At 47.1% G+C, this 22,210-nt stretch overlaps 1 protein-coding gene across 1 annotated transcript in view; it reads left to right on the top strand.

The window, feature by feature from the left end:
- Nucleotides 1–22,210, top strand: part of LOC122923573 (multidrug and toxin extrusion protein 2-like) — a 198,032-nt gene that overhangs the window by 23,672 nt on the left and 152,150 nt on the right. Inside the window, exons 5-6 of the mRNA XM_044274422.1 lie at nt 4,778–4,820; nt 9,838–9,882. Coding sequence (XP_044130357.1) covers nt 4,778–4,820; nt 9,838–9,882 — 88 coding nt within the window. The remainder of the gene's footprint in view (nt 1–4,777; nt 4,821–9,837; nt 9,883–22,210) is intronic.

Consider the following 22,210-nt stretch of genomic DNA (forward strand, 5'->3'; position numbering starts at 1 on the left):
GGGGCTGCTCTTAGAACCGAAGGTGAGCTTGGTGGAGAAATAATATTGGTCCTTCCACTTAATGCCGTGCCACTGCCAGAGCGCTGGCATAATGGGAAGTAACTTAAAGGCGTCCGAAATATCAGCCTTGGACAACATCGCTCCGGGCCCTAACTGTAAAATAATGGCGATGGCCTGATCGATGGAAGAATACCTCATGCCCACTTCCTCAGAAGGGATAAGGGAGTTAAGACTAGGGACATGGGAACCATGTGGGGCTGACAGGTCGATGATGAGTCTCTCCTTCTTACTAAATTTGCCCGTGACCACCCCCACAGGACTAACTCTCCACCGCTGAAAGGGGGGCACATCGAAAGGACCGATCAAGAAACCCTTACCCAACTCGGACTCTATTAGTTTGTCTACAGACTCAGGATTCCTGTCGGCAGACTGGAGGTTCTTGCACTCATACGTGTATTCGGGTGTGGTGATTAACCCCGTATGAAAGCCCTTGCAGAATCCTGCAACTAGAAACTGCACGAACCCTGGATTATGATGTCCTTGCAAAAACTTTTGTAAACAATCGGTATTGACCACACTCATGTAGGCTTTAACTGATTTTAATGAGCATGCAGGCTCTGGGGTGGGCCCTAAAGCAATTGGTACAGATATGTAACAGACGGCATTGACCAAAATTACAAGACCCGTAATTATAATTATTACAAATCTGGGCCCTACCCAACTGCACGATGGGCCGGCCTAACTTGTCGACTGAGCTAGGAGGTCTGAACACATCGAGTGGCCCAGCCGACGAGCCAGAAGGGAATGACTGTGCACTGCTGGCTGATTTGTGGCACCACTCGGTAGAGTGGAAGATGGACTGACAGGCCGAACAGGAGGGAGCTTTAAGACCCGCAAAATGCCGGCAAAATAATTCAGTATCCAAGTTGGACCAATCTGTGACATAACCAAACTGAGTAAAAGCCGCAGCTGCCTTGGCTGAGAAGGAACAATGGTAATCATAAAACGAAACCCCTCCGTACTTATGACCCAACTCCGTAACGCGAAAAAGGTACAGATCAAGTTCCTCCCTCCTATCCGGCCTAGCAGAACATATAACATCTCTGAAAAGGCTAAATGCCATGACAAATTCGGGAATGGTTAATTTGCGGTTAAGCCTGTGGTCACGGCCTCTCAGTACCACCGAGACTTCCCCGCAAGCTATAACCTTATTATCGGACAAATCCCTGGAAGCTATCAGTAAAGATGCAAGGTTAACATCCCTACCCTCTAGGATGTCTTTCCTGACGTTGGTCGGGATAAAATGAGAGGGAGCCACATTGGGAACGGCCAGGGTAGTACGGGTTTCCCCTACAGCAGAGGTAGTGGCTACCGGAACCTCAGGGGGGGGAGCAGGAACGACCGAGTCGCGAGACTCAACTGACTCCAACCTCGCTTGTATGGAAGTTACAGCTGCCGTTAGGCCGTTCAGCATGACATGTAGCTGCGCGAGCGATGTTTGCACCGTGGACGTGGGGAGAACATCTTGACTGGATGCCACAGAGTCTTTCCACAACCGATATAATTCCGCCTTCCTGGCGGCAGCCGGGAAGGGGATACCCCTCTTTGTCAGTTCCGACATGAGCCTAGGGATAGTCCAAGCTCTCAGGGACGGTAGACTGCCCCCTTCAGACATTCCTGCCACATTCTCGTCCACAGACGCCTCGACGATGTCCGATGCGTGCGACATCACAGCTGTGGAAACAGTAACGTAAATGACCGGCTACACTGGACGACCGCCAGCACCAGTGACCTGCTCAGCCGTGTACAGAAAGGTGACCCGCCCCCGTGTAGCTCCGCACATTAACACCAGAAGGACCGTGAGGAAGTGGACCGTAACCGACACCCAGAAGTACCACACAGAGAGAACATGATATACTTACCAGCTTGGAAAACTACAGAATGACCACCGCGGGGAGTTTGTAAAACAATGCAACCTGAACGTGAGACAGTGCATGAGACACGACCCCGCTTGTACGGCCTCTTCACCCCCTACCCCCACATGTACCCCTACTACCTTGCCGACAGGCCCACAACCTCAGGATGTAAGTAAGACAGACTAGGACCTAGAAGCAAAACAATAAGCATCAACTCTGGACGTGCACGCATAGCAAAGAACCAAGCGAATAAGTAAGACATGAAGACGTGGTAGTGAACCTAGTGAGCAGCCGGTAGGAGGAGGCCAGCCAACGGCTAACACCTGTTACCCCCTGACCGACCTTAGTGTAATCACGGATCCCTGCCTATCTATGCGGCACGGCGGCCCGTGCCAGACTTTAATGCAGGTGAGGGGCGGGGCCACCGCGCCGCCCACGCGCCTCAACGATAACCACGTGGGGAGCGCGAAGCTCCCTGGCACCGTGGGACGGCGCGGGGGGATTCTTTCTGCGCGGTGGCCCCCGTCCCACACAAACACCGTTCGTGAGCCACGTGGGGAGCACACGCGACTCCCTGATAGAGCGCCCAGTGCGGGGGAGCCCTCCGACACCTATGGGCCGACCCACCTGCCGGCTGGGCGCTTCTATCACGTGGGGAGCAGTGCAGCTCCCTGGCATGAACCGGTAAGGGGGGAAGCCCAGCCTAACGTGGACCCCGCCCCCACCGGTCGGTGAAATGTTGCCACGTGGGGGGCCGCACCGCTCCCTGGCAGAGCGCCCAGTGCGGGGGAGCCCCCCATTGCCTAAAGGGCTGACCCTCCGCCGGCTGGGCACTCCACCACGTGGGGACACGGCGCAACCCCCTGACATAGAGCCGGGCAGGGGGAGGCTCTAAACATCAAGGCTCCGCCCCCCGCCGGAAAACAAGCGTGCCACGTGGGGGGCCGCACCGCTCCCTGGCAGAGCGCCCAGTGCGGGGGAGCCCCCCATTGCCTAAAGGGCTGACCCTCCGCCGGCTGGGCACTCCACCACGTGGGGACATGGCGCAACCCCCTGACATAGAGCCGGGCAGGGGGAGGCTCTAAACATCAAGGCTCCGCCCCCCGCCGGAAAACGAGCATGCCACGAGGGGGGCAGCACTGCTCCCAGGCAGAGCGCCCAGTGCGGGGGCCCCCCATTGTCTAAAGGGCTGACCCTCCGCCGGCTGGGCACTCCACCACGTGGGGACCCAGCGCAACCCCCTGACACATAGCCGGGCAGGGGGAGGCCCCAACACATCCTGGCTCCGCCCCCCGCCGGACAAACATGCATGCCACGTGGGAGGCCGCACTGCTCCCAAGCAGAGCGCTCAGTGCGGGGGTGCCCCCCTTCGCCTAAGGGGCTGACCCGCCGCTGACTGTGCGCTCCGCCACGTGGGGAGTCAGCGCGGCCTCCTGGCACATTACCGGAGCGGAGAGCTCCCCGGCATGCTCCGCCCCCGGCTGTAAGCAGGCTCACCGGCACTCAGAAGGGGGGAGGAGGAGAGCCCTCCTCCAGTCACCAGTCCGTCCGGAGCACGGGGTCCCCACTCACCAAGGAGCCGACCGTGCTGACCGGACCTGAACGCTCCTTACCCTCGCCTGCAGGATCGATACCAGGTACGTGCTCTTTCAGGAACGCTGAACGACGTACGAGGTGGGAGGGGCGCTAGCCGTTGAAGTAGGCAGCCCAGCCCCTCCCACAAATCCAGGCCAATGAATCGGCCTTACACTTATTGATATAATTTTGGAGTGTGTACGACTTTTTGATCACTTTTTATTCAATCTTTTTGGGGAGGTGAATTAAAAAAAAAAGCGAATTAGGGTTTTGATGTTTTTTTCCATTACAACATTCGCAGTATGGGATAAATAATTTTCGATTTTAATAGTATGGGCATTTTAGAAGTGGCAATGCCTGTTGTTTATTTTTTAAATTGTTTATGTATTTTTATTTTAATCTTGGGAAAAGGGGGGTGATTTGAGTAAAAAAAAAATTTTTTTTTAAAAAAATTTTTATTTTTATTTTACAGGTTATGTGAACTAGCAATCATTAGATTGCTTCTTTCATAGACTCCAATGCATTAGCATTGGAGTCTATGACAATTCCACTATGTCCCTAAGGAACCCTGCCGCAAGCAGGGTCCTCATAGGAACATAGCTGTGACAGCCTTGGATCATCCAGGAGGACTGTACACACCTGCCATACACACCATCCAGCTTTCCGATCCCCGCTAGGGGTTGCCTTTGCACAGCTGGGAGCGAACGTTTTTTGACATCCCAGATGCCATAGTCACATTTGACCAAGGCATCTGAAGGGTTAAATGTGTGCGATTAACTTTATCATCAGTCACATACACTGCTTTAAATACCTGACCCCCCCATGTATATTTATGTTGGGCGGTTAGTAAGCTGTTAAAGAGGCTGTCAAGCTTTTCTACCAGAAGCTCCTGTCCTTGCTTGCCATTGTCTGGAGGGAACAGAAGTCACATGTCATGTGCCGCTTGGGGGATACATTACAGCTGTGGCAAGTCATTGGCTGCAGCAGCATGTGTGACACTTGTCTACACTGGAAGTTTTCAAGTAGGGACCAGAGCTCCAGAACCACAGTAGTGGACTAAAAGAGCAGAAACCCAGCGGTGAGGAACATCAGTGAGGTTTGTGAGGGGGGATAGCCAGAAAGCCTTTCAGAGCAGGAGAACACATTTATATATTTACCCATTTATATATTTGATGTATTGATTATATGCAGCCTACCTTATTAGGCATCAAGGGAACTTGTCCTTCCTGAAGATGTCTATTTTAATTCAAGCTAAAAGTATATTTTTTTTGTTCGTTTTTTTATAGGTTGACACACAAATACGTAATGACATTTTTGCCTGCACTTCCAGTAAGTATCAGTTTTGTCATAAGGTACATCAGTAAATACAATTTACAATTCTTCCCTGTTTTTATTTTAGCCTCTCTTATATCTGCCATATACTATACACGTGTCTAGAAGATGCAGAAATTAAAAATTGAACATTAGATTTTCCCTAAAAATACAAAAGTTTCAGCTCACCCTCAGCATATCACAGCCATGCAAGGAAACCCCAGACCAGGGAGTAATCCAAAATAGAAGCCAAAAAATTCCAGCATACAGGCCATGGATAAAATCCAAATCCTTTAGGCCTCGTTCACACTTCAGTGTTTGGTCAGTGATTTCCATCAGTGATTTGTGAGCCAAAACCAGAAGTGGAGCCTCCACAGACATGAGGTAGAAGGGAAAGATCTGCTCCTGTTCTGTGTTTAGAGCTGCACCTGGTTTTGGCTCACAGATCACTGATGGAAATCACTGACTAAACACTGACGTGTGAACGAGGCCTTACTGTATCCTTTTAAAATCCATGTGCTGTAAAGAGTGTACGGACAGTCTACACATTTGGACAGAATGTCTTAATCATGACCACAATATGTTACCAAACTTACTGGTTTAAAAATCCCCCCTCCCCTCCCACTAATAGCACGCCACCTCACATGTGTAGCATGCCTCATTAATCAAAGCATGGGAGTGTGCTATCTGGCATAATAAAAACACAACAATGTGAATATTGACATATAAACATAACCCAGCAAAACAAAACAAAGACCTGAATCAATATTCAAAATTTAAATCATATCTACTATTCATACCATTAGGAATCCTCCTGATCAAGGAAAAAATCTATTGAAAAGCAGTCTGTTAGTGTCACCCCCCCCCCCCCCCCCCCTCAACAGGTTTTGAAACTTTCTCAATATCCATAATGTCTAAATCTGTAATATCTCCCTTTATGTACATCCCTAAAATGTCTTGATAGCATGGAGACGTTGACTATTTTCATATTGGATATATCCAAGGGATGTTTCCTAATCCTCACTTTAATGCCTAAGGCCTCATGCACACGATCGTTCAGTTTTTTTGCGGTCCGCAAGCCACGGATCTGCAAAAAACGGAAACCGCTCGTGTGCCTTCCGCAGTTTGCGGAACGGGCGGCCCATTATAGAAATGCCTATTCTTGTCCGTTTTGCGGACAAGTTCAATTTTTTTTTTTTTGCGGGGCCACGGAACGGAGTAACGGATGCGGACAGCACACGGAGTGCTGTCCACATCTTTTGCGGCCCCATTGAAGTGAATGGGTTCGCACCCGAGCCGCAAAAACGGTGGCTCGGATGCAGACCCAAACAACGGCCGTGTGCATGAGGCCTTATTCACACAGTCAGTGTTCGGTCAGTGATTTACATCAGTGATTTTGAGTCAAAACCAGGATTGGAGCCTCCACAGACAAAAGGTATAAGGGAAAGATCAGCACCTGTTCTGTGTTTAGAGGCGCACCTGGTTTTTGCTCAAAATCACTGATGGAAATCACTGACCAAACACTGACTGTGTGAATGAGGCATAAAACTGTTGGAGGAACAACCTACATATTGGATCTTACATTTGTTGCATGTAGCTAAATAGACGACATTGCTCGGGTTACAGTTAATGTAAGATTTAACCCTGTAAACATCACCTGTAACAATGGAGCTGAACGTCTTTCCCACTTTAAAAGGAAACCTGTCACCAGGATAATCGCTATTGAAGTAAAGCCATGGCCTAATAGCACTTAGTACCTTATTTCAAGATGTGCCTTTGTTCCAGCAATAGATGTTTTCTATCTTCTGAAAATCCAGTTTATTTGATATGCAAATGAGCCAGTAAGGTGCCCAGAGGGGCGTCACTCTTGCAGGAAGGAGCTCAGGCACGCCTCCTGCTAGTGCCCAAGGCCGCCCTCATGCTGGGAGCAGGGAAAAGGTGGGCAGAGTTATGGCTTGAATGTGATGTAGGAGGGGTGGGTGGACACATTGTTGCATGAGGCGTGCCTGGGCTCCTTCCTGCAAGAATGAGCCCCTCTGGGCACCTTACTGGCTCATTTGCATGCCCAAAATGCTCAGAGAATAAAAAACATGTATTGCTGGAACAAAGGCACATCTACACTGAGCAAAAATATAAACGCAACACTTTTGATTTTGCTCCCATTTTGCATGAGCCGAACTCAAAGATCTAAAACATCTTCTACATACACAAAAGACCTATAACTCTCAAATATTGTTCACAAATCTGTCTAAGGCCCCATGCACATGACCGTGCCATTTTTTTGCAGTCCGCCCGTGTGCCTTCCGCAATTTGCGGAACGGGTTGCCCATTGTAGACATGCCTATTCTTGTCAGCATCACGGACAAGAATAGGACATGCTATATTTTTTTTGCGGGGCCACGGAACGCATCCGAGCCGAACCGGTGTGGCATATCAAGGTGCTGATTAGACAGCATGAATATTGCACAGGTGTGACGTAGACTGCCCACAATAAAAGGCCACTCTGAAATGTGCAAGGTTTTGCCTTACCGGGGGGGGGGGGGGGGGGGCAGAAAACTAGTCAGTATCTGGTGTGGCCAACATTTGCCTGACGCAGTGCAACACATCACCGTCGCATAGAGTTGATCAGGTTGCTGATTGTGGCCTGTGAAATGTTGGTCCACTCTTCTTCAATAGCTGTGCGAAGTTGCAGAATATTGGCAGGAACTGGAACACGCTGTCGTATACGCCGATCCAGAGCATCCCAAACATGCTGAATGGGTGACATGTCCGGTGAGTATGCTGGCCATGCAAGAACTGGGATGTTTTCAGACACCAGGAATTGTGTACAGATCCTTGCAATATGGGGCCGTGCATTATCATGCTGCAACATGAGGTGATGGTTGTGGATGAATGGCACAACAATGGGCATCAGGATCTCATCACAGTATCTATGTGCATTCAAAATGCCATCAATAAAATGCACCTGTGTTCATTGTCCATAACATACGTCTGCCCATACCATAACCCCACAGCCATCATGGGCCACTCGATCCACAACGTTGACGTCAGCAAACTGCTCACCCACACAACGCCACACACGCTGTCTGCCATCTGGCCTGAACAGTGAAAACTGGGATTCAAGTCGGTTATGACGACGAACTGCAGTCAGGCCAGACCCCGATGAGGATGACGAGCATGCAGATGAGCTTCCCTGAGACGGTGTCTGACAGTTTGTGCAGAAATTCTTTGGTTATGCAAACCGATTGTTGCTGCAGCTGTCCAGGTGGCTGGTCTCAGACAATCATGGAGGTGAACATGCTGGAGGTGGAGGTCCTGGGGTGGTGTGGTTACACGTGGTCTGCGGTTGTGTGGGCGGTTGGATGTACTGCCAAATTTTCTGAAATGCCTTTGAAGACGGCTTATGGTAGAGAAATGAAGATTCATTGCATGGGCCACAGCTCTGGTAGACATTCCTGCAGTCAGCATGCCAATTGCGCGCTCCCTCAAATGTTGCGATATCTGTGGCATTGTGCTGAGTGATAAAACTGCACATTTCAGAGTGGCCTTTTATTGTGGGAAGTCTAAGGCACACCTGTGCAATACTCATGCTGTCTAATCAGCACCTTGATATGCCACACCTGTGAGGTGGGATGGGTTATCTCGGCAAAGGAGAAGTGCTCACTAACACAGATTTGTGAACAACATTTGAGAGTAATGTTTTTTTTGTGTATGTAGAAAATGTTTCAGATCTTTGAGTTCAGCTCATGCAAAATGGGAGCAAAACCGAAAGTGTTGCGTTTACAGTATATTTTTGTTCAGTGTAGAAATAAGGTACTAAGTGCTATTAGGCCATGGTGAGAGATTTCCTTTAAATAATGACATGTCTTACAGATATTATGCCCACACGTGTAACAACCTGCAACATTCGACCATGTGGATTTACTAACATTAGAGTCCTCCAAAAATAGACTAGGGGATAATACAGGGACTAATGTGGGTGCTCATCTACTAACCACTTTAACACCCGATTCCAGAATATGCAGCAAACTGTCATCTTTATATAGAATAGGGAGGTACCCCATGATAAATGTCATGTAACTCCCTAAACTGTCGACTAAAATTAGTCACAACCCTTAGCTATTTTTGTTACTCATTCTTATTACCCTTACTATTTTTATTTGTATTGTTATAGTATATTAATGTCTGTCTATCAATATGTCTCAGTTTTTCTTTGGCATACTTAAAAATACGGTCTCCATAGCCCCTTGACCTAGCTTTTTCCTAATATGCACAAACTAGCAAAATGTCTCTGTAAAAAGATAATAGAGTAGTTTTTCCTGAATTTCATATAGAATCCAACGCAATACTGTCAATATTAACACCTCTTTATTATGGCTGGGTTCACATCTGCAGTATGCCCATCCAGGACAAATGCTACGGTAGCTGTCGGCTGGACCAAAAAATGCCAGAAAACCAGCCAGATCCCATTATAGTCAATGGGGATCTGGTGGTACGTGGTCTTATCTGGCAATGCCGGATAAAGTGATTCCAAATGCGACTGTGAACATAGCCTAACTACTTTATATACACTAAAGCCTTGATTTATCAAGACCAGCTTGTGCTACTACAGTGTTGATAGGGTGTGACCCACTGAAGGAGGCATTTATCATGGGCCACAGGCCTTATCATAAATGAAATGCTGCCTCCGACAGTCTGTGAGCCAGACTGAAAACTAGATAATAGATTTCAGTCATTATTTATGCCAGTTTCTGGCGTATCTAATGTTACATGTGCCGTGGCCAATGGCCTTGTCCACATCCTGCTCTCACCATGCCCTCTTTTTGGAAACATGGTGAAAGCACCATTAAAATGCCAGCTGCAGCCAAAAAAAGTCACAAATGGCTTTTGTGACTTTTTAATGCTGGAAACTGGCATAGGAGAATGATTAATTCCCCCTCAAATGTATATACATTTTTGCAGGTGAAACTCTAATGACTTCCTAAAGACTGCGTTTTCCTTTTTTCATGTCCTTTTTTCTTAATGCCATCTACAGGCAACTTTTCTTCTGCAGCTACAAGCAAAATATTTACAGAATCAGGTAATAAAATACAATATATTTCTACAGCTGATTTATTAAGGAGCTCTGAGACCAGGAACTCCTGTTCAGATGGCAAGGTTAAAAGACAAGTCTCCCCTGTCACAAATGTTCTGGCTAGAGATGAGTGAATTTCTCAATTATTCGATTCAGCCGATTTGCTGAATTTTCCAAACAAATTCGATTTGTTTGATCCGAATTTATTCGCGGCGAATCGCGTTAAAAAACTATTTCCTGGCTGCAGAGAGCCTTTATAGTGGTGTAGAACACTGTGCCTTACAGTAACACGCATAGGGAATCTGCTGTGGTAGTGAAACAATACTGTGAGTCAGTATGACATGTAGATGACAGGCGTCACTCTTAGCCTCCATTCACACATCCGCAATTCCATTCCGCATTCCGGGTCCGCAATTCCGATCCCGAAGAAAATAGAACATGTCCTATTCTTGTCCGCAATAGCGGACAAGAATAGGCATATTCTCTTAGTGCCGGCAATGTGCGGTCCGCAGAATGCGGAACGCACATTGCCGCTGTCCGTGTTTTGCGGATCCGTGGATCCGCAAAACACACATGGATGTGTGAATGGACCCTTAGAATCACTGCACACTTCACTTATTTGGGCAGTCACGGGGCCAAAACTGACCAAATAACTCAAGTATGAACTTAGTCTTACAGGTCGATGTTAGCGCCAAGAAGAAGCGCACTCCTTTTACACCGTCGGCAGCTTATTCCACATAGATGTCTACAGAACCTGTTCTATTAAACGGTTATACAAGTAGAGCCCCCCGACAGAGTGGAGAGGCTGTCAGCAGTAAGTTTGTGTTGACGTCACTGATAGTGTTTAATGCGAATATTAGTATTACAAATTTTTATTGCGAATATCGGCACTTCGAGAATTTGTGAATATTTAGAATATAGTGCTATATGTTCGTATTGACGAATATTCATTTTTTCTTTTCTTTTTTTTAACACAGTACACATCAGGTGATCATTCCTCCCTTCTTCTAGCTTGTGGGCCAATGAGAAGGCTTTGTCACAGCTTAGCAATCGATAGAAAAGTTTCCTACCCCTTCACTATATAAATTAAGACACTACCCAGCAGGCATTTTGTGGAGTTTTATATGTGAAAGAGAGAGGAGCTTAAATACTGTGCTGTGCTTTTTCAAATAACATTCCAAATCGCATATAAATATTCCAGATAGTTAGTGTTAGATAGTAATAGGGAATTGTGTAGCTGAATAGCTGATAGGGTCCAGTGCAGGGTGTAGTGTAGGTTATAGAGATAGTTAGCTGAGATATATAACCCAGATAGTTAGTGTTAGATAGTAATAGGGAATTGTGTAGCTGAATAGCTGATAGGGTCCAGTGCAGGGTGTACTGTAGGTTATAGAGATAGTTAGCTGAAATATATAATTCATATAGTTAGTGTGTGGCAGGAAAATAAATGTGCAATGTGCATGTGATAGAGATTTCTCTGCTGTCCATACATACATGCTACAAAAATAGTGCTGTGATGTCACAACAATACTAAGTTCAGCAATCAGTATTATGTTGTCAGACCTGATTAAAGGTGAAGTTGTATGTATTGCGCTAAAATATTCGAATCAATAGTGGCGATTTGCGCGATCTCGATTACTTTGAAAAACTGTATCTGCATATAAAGCTATTGTTATGACATACATGGAATTTTATTCTAAAACAGTGCTGTAATGACCCGCCTGACCTGAGACTACCTTGGCGCTTGGTAGGCGGGCTCAGATGTATTTTGATCAAAATATATTGGCTAAGTGTCTCAGATATTATCATATCAGAATGAGGGCTTAGTCTATATATAATGCTTGCATCTACTTTACAAAGTGCATTTCTGTGGTTTTCTGTGGTTTTCTTTAATGATATGGCCAGGGACATCAGCACTTTTCCATATCATATTGTGCAGGATGTTTTTATCTTGTGCAGGATGTTTTTATCTTAGTTTTCTTACATATTGTTCTATGTAGTATTTGCTTGAGGGAGTGGCACCTTCAAGTGTGAATGCGCACCTATTATCTTGGGAGTAGCATTCCTCTGCACTTTTGCCCCCTCCCCTATCCAATAGAGCTCCTTAATTAGGTGGTACATATGGCTGTGCTTGCTCCTCCTCCCATTAGTTGCATGATGCACATGGAGGTGACTAGGAGCAGCACACCATATGTGCGGCATCTTTGCTCCTGAACATAGAAGCCCAATGGCTTAGGTAGGTTTAGCGTAGGATCCGCCTGACCTGAGACTACCTTGGCGCTTGGTAGGCAGGCTCAGATGTATTTTGATCAAAATATATTGGCTAAGTGTCTCAGATATTATCATATCAGAATGAGGGCTTAGTCCATAAATAATGCTTGCATCTACTTTACAAAGTGCATTTCTGTGGTTTTCTATTGTTAGCCTTTGACCAGACTTCAAGGAGGGATTCATCGGGTGTAGGCACAGCAATAACACATGTTTGTATAAGATCCTGTGGGCTCTGTAAGTCTTTAAGGCACAATGAACTAACATTTAGGGCATTTGCCATCCTGACTATACTATTCTGTTCAGAATAAAAGGGGACGGGAGCAAAGGGATCTTGCTCCTGAGCTCTTTTATATACTGACTGATTATTTGGTGCACCGCAGAAGAAACTCATCTCCTCTGGGTGATAAATACATGTAGTAATAAGCCAGACTGGCAAGAAAACACAAAGATTAATAATTATCAGCAGACAAACAAATCTCCCAGAATATTGTAGGGTCTTCATCTTCAGCCTTTGGCAAGGCATTTTTCAGGGAAACCTCTTCTGAGCTCCCCTCTTTGTTCAGGGAATTCACACCTGCTTCACCCTCTTTGTCTTTGTCCGTCAGAGAAGAAGCCTCAGGGATCCTTTTAACTCTGCTAGCGTGAATCCAGATTGGAGCCTCTTCTGTGAGAATCGCTGTTCTGGTGACTGCTACCACTCGGGTGGGTTGTTCAAACGAGAACTCAGTCTGTTTTCATCCTTTTGCCAGGCGCTGGACTATCACCACGTCTCCTGGTTGGAAAGGATGCGTAGGTTCCTGTGGAGAGAAAGGAGAGGCACGAGCAACATCTCGTTCAATTTGATCTTAAGTTTCTACAAGTTTCCTCACATATTCTGCCTGTACTACTTCTAGATCCCCTTTTTTTTATCACAGGGGCCTTTGGACCCCAAGGTGTGGGGAAGGGTCTTCCCATTAGGACCTCAAATGGTGAGTAACCAGTATTCTTATTAGGCTGCATCCTAATTTCTGCTAGGGCTATAGGCAAGAACTTTTTCCAATTAGTGAATGTGCCTCCAGTAATTTTCCTTATTTTCTCTTTAATTGTTCTATTCATCCTTTCTACTACCCCTGAACTCTGCAGGTGATAAGGAAGATGAAACTTCCAGTCAATCCTAAGGGCTTTGGAAAGCTCCTTACATACCCTGGATGCAAAAGCTGGGCCATTATCTGAGTCAATTTGAACAGGACACCCCCATCTGGGGATGATCTCCTGTAACAAACTTTTTACCACAATTTGTGTGGTTTCATTGGTGGTAGGAAAACCTCCGGCCATCTAGAGAACATATCCACAATTACAAGGGCATACTCCTGCTTTCTTCCTGTCTTTGGGATATGTGTGAAGTCAATTTGTAAGTTAGTGAATGGTGAAGTCGGGTAAGGCTACTTTCACACTAGCGTTCGGGCGGATCCGTTCTGAACGGATCCGCTCATATTAATGCAGACGGAGGCTCCGTTCAGTACGGATCCGTCTGCATTAATAACTTTAAAAAAATTCGCAAGTGCGCAAGTAGCCTGCGCGGATCCGTTCAGACTTTCAATGTAAAGTCAATGGGGGACGGATCCGCTTGAAGATTGAGCCATATGGTGACATCTTCAAGCGGATCCGTTCCCATTGACTTACATTGTAAGTCTGAACGGATCCGCGCGCCTCCGCACGGCCAGGCGGACACCCGAACGCTGCAAGCAGCGTTCAGCTGTCCGCCTGTCCATGCGGAGGCGAGCGGAGCGGAGGCTGAACGCCGCCAGACTGATGCAGTCTGAGCGGATCCGCTCCATTCAGACTGCATCAGGGCTGGACGGCTGCGTTCGGGTCCGCTCGTGAGCTCCTTCAAACGGAGCTCACGAGCGGACCGACGAACGCTAGTGTGAAAGCAGCCTAATTCATATGCTGATGTTGGGCCTTCTTTAAATTATTTGGGTTGTTTCTAAGACACAATATAATACACCGTGAAACATAAGATTGTACCTTTGCTCTAAGACCTGGTATAAAAAAATCTCTCCGAATGAGGTCAGTGGTTGCCTGTGCTCCCCTATGGCCAAGACCATGATATTGTGCAATTGAAATTAGGGTGCTTGCAACTAGGATACATGGTTTCCCCTCTTTGCCGATAAGACCCGTATCAGGGTCTTGTAATGCACCTACCGACTGCCATTCTATTTTGTCACTACTGGTAGCCAAATCCTGGAGGCTGAGCAATAGATTGTCAGTAAGGGTAATGACTGGAACTAGGGAGGGCATTTGAACTGTTGCTGCCGTTCTAATAGCTGCCTGATCAGTTAGGGCATTCCCTTTAGCTATGTGCATTTGTAGACCAGTATGTGCCTTACAATGGATAATAGCAACTTTGCTTGGTAATTGGATGGCGGCCAGGAGATCATGTACTAGGGTGGAATGTTAGATTTGTCTCCCATCTGCATCTATGAAGCCTCTCCTCTGCCAGATTACCCCATGATCATGTACAACCCCAAAGGCATACTTGGAATCGGTGTAAACATTTACATCTCTCCCCTCAAAAAGACAACAAGCTCTAGTGAGGGCAATCAGTTCAGCTGCTTGGGCTGACTGAAAAGGTATAGGATTCGATTCCAGTATAACATCAGGGAGTTGAACCACAGCGTATCCTGCATGATAAGTTTTGTCATTAGGACGGGAACAGGATCCATCCACAAAAATATCAGGTGCTCCTTCAATGGGTGTGGACTGTAAGTGTCATGGCTGGTTGTGGGGGAAACACCCAGCCGTGCGGTGCCAGGAGATGGTGGCGTTACCCCTTGGCCGGGACCACAGAGTTAGGGAGCAGGTCACCTCCTATTGCGTCCCTAACGCTGACCCTGTCTCCTATCAGTATGAGCCGACCTTGATGGTAGGAGGACTCATACGCCGGAACCTTACAGTCCCTAAGAGCCCTCTAGTCGGCCCTGTACTAGGGGACAGAGTCAGACGCCCTACTCCTCCTAGGCACGGAGGAGCAGGGGTCTCAACGGCCAAGCAACACAGGGGGAACATCAACAGACATATGGAAATGACAGGTAAGTGAGACTAGTCCTGCACTTACCTGCCACAGACACACAAACCTGGAACCCATGAACAAGTGCTGATGTCCACAGCAACATAAAGGACACAGCACACACCAGACATTACACGGGAAACCAGGAAACCATAAGCTGCACTAACAAGATAACCCCACACACACCTAGATAACACCGTGAAACATAGTTTTAAACTGACAATGGTTTATGACCAGAAGGATGGTCCCCACCAGGCAGATGGAGGAGACAGGAGGCTGCTCCAGCCAGCATGGCTGAGAGCAACCTACTGAGCCCAGCCAGGGACTGAGGCTTTATAGGCCAAGAGGCCCCACCCAACGATCAGCACACACCCAGTGAAGTCACACACACTGGGAAGGGAGTTAACCCTTCCAGCAACACAGAAGGGAAACTCACATAAAGGGGAAAGCACACAACCTCACTCACCTGTCTCCGACGGCAACGGCATGCGTGGCAACCGTGTCCTCCAGAACAGCCAACAGGCCGAGACACTTCCACAGCATGCAAACATCGCCAGACGTTGCCGCGGACAACCGCAGGTGAAGGGAGGAGTCCAGGTGCATATTAAACATCACCTCGTGCACAACAAACAACACAAAGTGCACACCGACATACAAACGGGCATTCACACAAAACCCGTTGCCAAGGGCAACCGCACGCACACTTGTTGTCCGCGGCAACCGCACCTGAGGCAAACAACTAAGTGCCCCAGCTGCGGTTGACGAACTCCCAAACCGCGGGCAACAGCATGCGGCACCCAAGGAGTCACGACCATGACCAAGGGTCATGACAGTAAGTCAGGCCTAGGTGAGGTATGTTCATGTATAAGTTCAGTACATGCATGGGGAGGAGGCAAATCATCCTGCTCTCTCGTGTAGCCAAGTAGGGCATTCAGTATAGCCATTGGACCGAATGTGGGTGCTGAGTATTTGATATGAAGTTGAGGATTAGATGGCAACAAAACTTCATATCCACTCAGTCTTTGTGCTGACATATGTTGCGTATGTATGTTCCTCAATAGGGCCTGAACATTGTGTGAGGTATGCAGAGTGGTGGGATGACCTGGGGTGATAGGCGTGGCCATCTCAGCGACCATAGCACAGGCTACCAAACTCCTGAGACACGCAGGCATGCCCTGAACCTGTACGGGAACCACTTTTGAGAAAAAAGCAACAGGGCGGAATTTGCCTCCATGATCTTTCGCCAGGACTCCTGCCATGGTTTTACAATTGTCCCTGGCAAATAAGTGAAACATCACGCCATGGTCGAGTAGGCCCAAACCAGGACTTGAAACCATTGCACATTTCAAATGACTAAAAGCTTGTAACATTTAATGAGACCATTTAATGAAGTCAGGCATCTCAGTATTAGTGGCTTGTCTCAGAATATTATCATAGTAAGAACAATCAGCAATCCATTGGCGGCAGTAACCAATCATGCCAAGAAAGGTCAACATGTCTTTCTTGGTTTGTGGGAGGGGCAGACCCAGTACGGAGGTAATTCTGGCATGGCTGATTTTCCTCTCACCTTTACTGAGAACAAAGCCCAAATACTCAACACTTTCCATACACCATTGTAATTGCTTCCTAGAAACTTTGTGACCACATTCACATAACCACAGTAATAAACTAACAGTCAGCCTGGCAGGCCTCCCGAGTAGAACTACATATGAGGAGATCGTCCACATATTGTAGAAGGACAGAACCATGAGGGGCAGTCCAAGGGCGCAGTGTAACTTGGAGGACAATGGAGTAGACTACTGGGGAGTCTACATAACCCTGAGGCATTCTACACCAAGTATACTGGCAAAACTTAAATGTGATGGCAAAAAGTGGCCGTGTCTCTTTGTCAACTGGGACAGAAAGAAATGCATTCTTTAAATCAATAACATGGGCAGGAATAGCTGATAGCAGAGATGGTACGTCTGGAACCACAGGGGCTATAGGTATGATCTGTGCATTTACTGCTCTAAGATCCTGGACAAACCTAAAGGTATTATCTGCCTTTCTCACTAGGTTGATAGGTGTATTATAGGGGGAGATAATATCCTCAATAACCCCTGCCTCTAGGAATTCCATCACCATAGACTCAATCCCCTTTTCTTTTTCTGGGGAAAGGGGGTATTGTTTAATGTAAACAGGTGCAGTGCCGGGCTTAAGCATTGCCTTATATGGTGTACAAGAGATAAGGCCAACATCTTGGTCAGTATTTGCCCAAACCTCAGGAGGTACTGGATCAAGTAGCGGATCCTGAGGTTGGCATTCCAAATATAAAAAAGAATTATCCTTTGGAAAATGAATGGGCAAAACTGAGGATGTGACATGTAGGTGTCCCGTCTTGCTAATCCCCAACTGAAACTTTAACAGAACAAACAAATCTCTCCCTAATAAATTCACAGGACAATTTGGAATGATCCTAAAACTGTGTGTGAACATTGACTGGTGCTCGTATGGATGTTGGATCGAGAGAGGAGGAGTTTTATAACATCTGGTCAGTATTCCATTAATTCCCACAGAGGGCTCAGCATTCTCTCTTGGACCACTCTAATAATCCTCACATATAGTACTACTAGTAGCACCAGAATCCACAAGAAAAGGGAGAGGACGTCCCTCTATGGTTAACACAATCAGTGGTGATTCGTTATAGTGGTTTGTGATGAGAGTGAATGCTGGGATACTGTCCCCCGGGCATCCTCATTGCGATGTCTGCTGCCCCCAGACTACGGGAAAACGAGGAGTATTATTCTGGGGCTGTAGCAGTGGTGGGGGAAGATCTCGGATCTGAGCTTGTGGATAAGGTTGGGTGCCTTGAGCTTGGGTATCATTTGGGGCATGTTGCCTGAGTGGGTAAGGGCATCGACTGATCCAGTGGTCAGTTATACCACAATTAAAGCAACCTGCAGGGCGATTGCTATAATTCCCTCCTCTCCCAGAGCATGGCCCTCTACCCCTTCTTCTGCCACTTCCGCTATTGAACTGATTTGAGGGACAATTCCTATCCTGAGTTAGGTAATGGGCCTCTTTAGGTCTTACTATTTCAAAACAACCCGCCGTATCTTTCTCCAGTAACTTATTTTGGAATTGATCTTTATTAAGACTAGGCCATTCGGAGATCATTTGTTTAACAGTAAGCTGGAGATGTGGCTGGATATTGGTAAGGAAAGTCTAAATGAGCATAGAATGCATATTATCTTGAATACTCATTCCTGCCTCTAGAGTCCAAACTTCATTGAACCTCTTCCAAAAGTCTATAACAGACTCTCCTGATTTTTCTTTACAAGCTACAGCAGTTGGCAATGAGGACCTAGTCTAAAAACACCTCTCCATTTCACACTTAATTTCTTCCCACATTGTGTCTATGCCTGCCTCAGTATTTAATTTATAATTTCCAGCCGGCGTATTCAGAGGCTCTATAGTGCTTATAGAGGGGACCTTACTCCAATTCCAGGGGGAATTGTGTCCGACTATCCCATCTATTATAAGGCGCATATCCTCCTGAGTCAGACATCTCCCTTTACAAGCTCTCTTCAAATAATGAAATGTCCCAGATGAAGATGAAGAGGGTTTAGGGCAGTGTTTAACAATCTTATTAATATCATCTACCGTATTTTTCGCCGTATAAGACGCACTTTTTCCCCCCCAAAAGTGGGGGGAAAATAGCACTGCGTCTTATACGGCGAATGTAGCTTATTTTGCCCAGTTTTCAATGATACACCCGCCGCGATGCCGTGCGGCGGGTGTATCAGCTGTGAGGGAGGAGGGGCTGGGGGTGGCATCTGCATTTATAATGACAGCGGGGCCCGTGCAGTGACTGTATTCTACTACACGGGCCCCGCTTACTGTATAATCATATCCCTAATAGTTAATCGTTGTATGCATGTAAAAGCATAATGAGCGTTAATGAGCGCTGTGTATTACTTACAATTAGAAGCGCTCGCCGTTCGGAGCAGAGAGGAGGGAGGAGGCAGGCCGGGAGGACGGGCGCTGGCAACGTGAGTCATACGTCACGCGCCTGCGCCGCCCACTTTATGAATGAAGCAGGCGGCGTGGGCGCATGACGTATGACTCACACTGCCAGCGCCCGTCCTCCCGGCCTGGCTCCTCCCTCCTCTCTGCTCTCTGCTCCGAACGGCGAGCGCTTCTAATTGTAAGTAATACACAGCGCTCATTAACGCTCATTATGCTTTTACATGCATACAACGATTAACTATTAGGGATATGATTATACAGTAAGCGGGGCCCGTGTAGTAGAATACAGTCACTGCACGGGCCCCGCTGTCATTATTAAAGCAGATGCGACCCCCACCCCCATTATAAAAGCAGATGCGACCCCCACACTTATGGAGGGGATCTGTGGATGACACATAGCATAAGATGCTATATATGTGTCATCCACAGATCCCCCCCATAACTGTCATACACAGATCCTCATCCTCATAACAGTGCCACCTAGAGAGGATCCCACATAAGTGTCACCCACAGATCCCCCATAACAGTGCGTCAACCACAGATCCCCCATAACAGTGCGTCATCCACAGATCCCCATAACAGTGCGTCACTCACAGATCCCCCATAACAGTGCGTCACCCACAGATCCCCCATAACAGTGCGTCACCCACAGATCCCCCATAACAGTGCGTCACCCACAGATCCCCCATAACAGTGCGTCACCCACAGATCCCCCATAACAGTGCGTCACCCACAGATCCCCCATAACAGTGCGTCACCCACAGATCCCCCATAACAGTGCGTCACCCACAGATCCCCCATAACAGTGCGTCACCCACAGATCCCCATAACAGTCCGTCACTCACAGATCCCCCATAACAGTGCGTCATCCACAGATCCCCCATAACAGTGCGTCATCCACAGATCCCCCATAACAGTGCGTCACTCACAGATCCCCCATAACAGTGCGTCATCCACAGATCCCCCATAACAGTTCGTCACTCACAGATCCCCCATAACAGTGTGTCATCCACAGATCCTCTATAACAGTGCGTCACCCACAGACCACAATTAGTTCAAAAACCACCAAAAGCACACCTTTTGGTTCAAAATATTTTTTTTCTTATTTTCCTCCCCAAAAACCGTCTTATGGGCCGGTGCGTCTTATAGGGCGAAAAATACGGTACTTCAATAGGTTTCTTTAACAAGGTGTCCCCTACAGTCATAAAAGGGTCACTTTTATGATGATGATGAGGTATATGATGAGGTATATGTTCAGGTTTGGGAAAATTATTTTGTGATCTAAGGCGCATGGGAGCTATGACATCCCCAGCACCAACAGCACCAGCCGCTAGATCCTGACCACTCCGATCAGGCATAGGTTGTGGTAACTGTGGAGGTGGCTGCGGGAGCTGGGGAGCTGAAGGTGGTTGGATGTTGGTAGCAGTATATGCAGCCAGTAAATCTAAGTCATCTTTTGAAAGGGATGGATATATCTGTGGGATATTTCCTAAATAGGGAGGAGGGGGAGTGAACCCCTTGTCAATTCTTTTTCTAACTCATGTTTCTTTTTATATCCCTCCTGGTTCTCTGCCTTCTGTTTGTTAACCTTTTTATTTGGTCTATCATACCAATATGGTGCATAAGTAAGCCAATTTTCCCCTCCCGACTTCATATACTGCATGTCCCACTGGAGGTCTGGACCATAATATGGGTAAGCTTCAGTGTCACCCAAACATAACCCTTTTACCATATCCATATGGAAGGTGTCATTAGCCCCTTCCCGAGGGAACAAATTTATACTCTTCATCCCCTCTGTCCATCCTGCCATATTATCCACCCAGGGAGTAACTAAATAATAATCAGTCCCACAGACCCGGGCTACATAATCCTTACATGTTTCTCCTACGGAGGGGGTGGAGAGACCTTTCCTTGCTTTGCACCCATTTCTTATAACTTAATTGAGACGGAGGCAGAGCACAACTCTCCCCAGGACTGGCTGTACTGAACCGTAAAGGCTCCGACAATTCCTGTCAACTGGGTCAGAGGACTTATATCTATGCTCAACTTCCTTCTCAACGGACTGTTAGTATTATCCCTTCAAACCGTCACTTGCGTTCACTAATTTCTGGGTTAGCGGGTTTAACCACGCCAGAAAAGTGGGGTGTCTTACGGTTATCCAGGACACACACAATAAAGTTAGTACAGTTTTCACAGTATCATTTGCTGCTTACCTTCAGCATAAAATTTACTTAATGCTTCATAACATAACAAAAAGCAGAAGAAAGCGACAGAAAAGAAGCGATAGAAATTGGGTGACAAGAGAAATCAATGTGCAGACACTATTTGAATTCTTCCCAAAAGAATTCCTCTTTTAAATCCTTCCCTAAAGAATTTATCTGTTGGACTTGGCCAGTAGTGTATTTATAGTCTATTTTGCCTAAAGATAGATACTATTCCTTTCAGTGTGTCTAAAGTGGATTCAAAATAGAATAAACAGAAATTTTTTCGGAATGTCCCCAGTCTTTAACCCCTTAAGGACACATGACGTACCGGTACGGCATGTTTCCCGAGTCCTTAAGGACACATGACGTACCGGTACGTCATGTGGTGTTCCGATCACTGCCGCCCGGCCAGCTGTGATCGGAACAAGGTGCCTGCTCAAATCATTGAGCAGGCACCTCTGCTAAATGCGCGGGGGGTCCCATGACCCCCCCATGTCCGTGATTGCAACAAACCGCAGGTCAATTCAGACCTGCGGTTTGTTGTGATTTCTGCAGTTTCTGATCCCCGCGGTCCCTGACCGCGGCGATCAGAAACTTTAGTGTGGCAAAAATATATATTTATCAACCCCCCTGCACCTCTGAATGATTTTAGCCCGGTGGGAGGTGCAGGGGGGATTGCGGGCGGTGCGGGAGGCGGGCGGTGCGGCAGGCGGGATCGTGATCCCCCGCCCGCCTCCCATTGAATAATCGTTGGTGTACAGTGGGTATACCAGGGTGTCAGAACATTGCTGACACCCTGGTA

This window comes from Bufo gargarizans, unplaced genomic scaffold (genome assembly GCF_014858855.1).
Source record: "Bufo gargarizans isolate SCDJY-AF-19 unplaced genomic scaffold, ASM1485885v1 original_scaffold_1746_pilon, whole genome shotgun sequence".
Classification (NCBI taxonomy): Eukaryota; Metazoa; Chordata; class Amphibia; order Anura; family Bufonidae; genus Bufo; species Bufo gargarizans.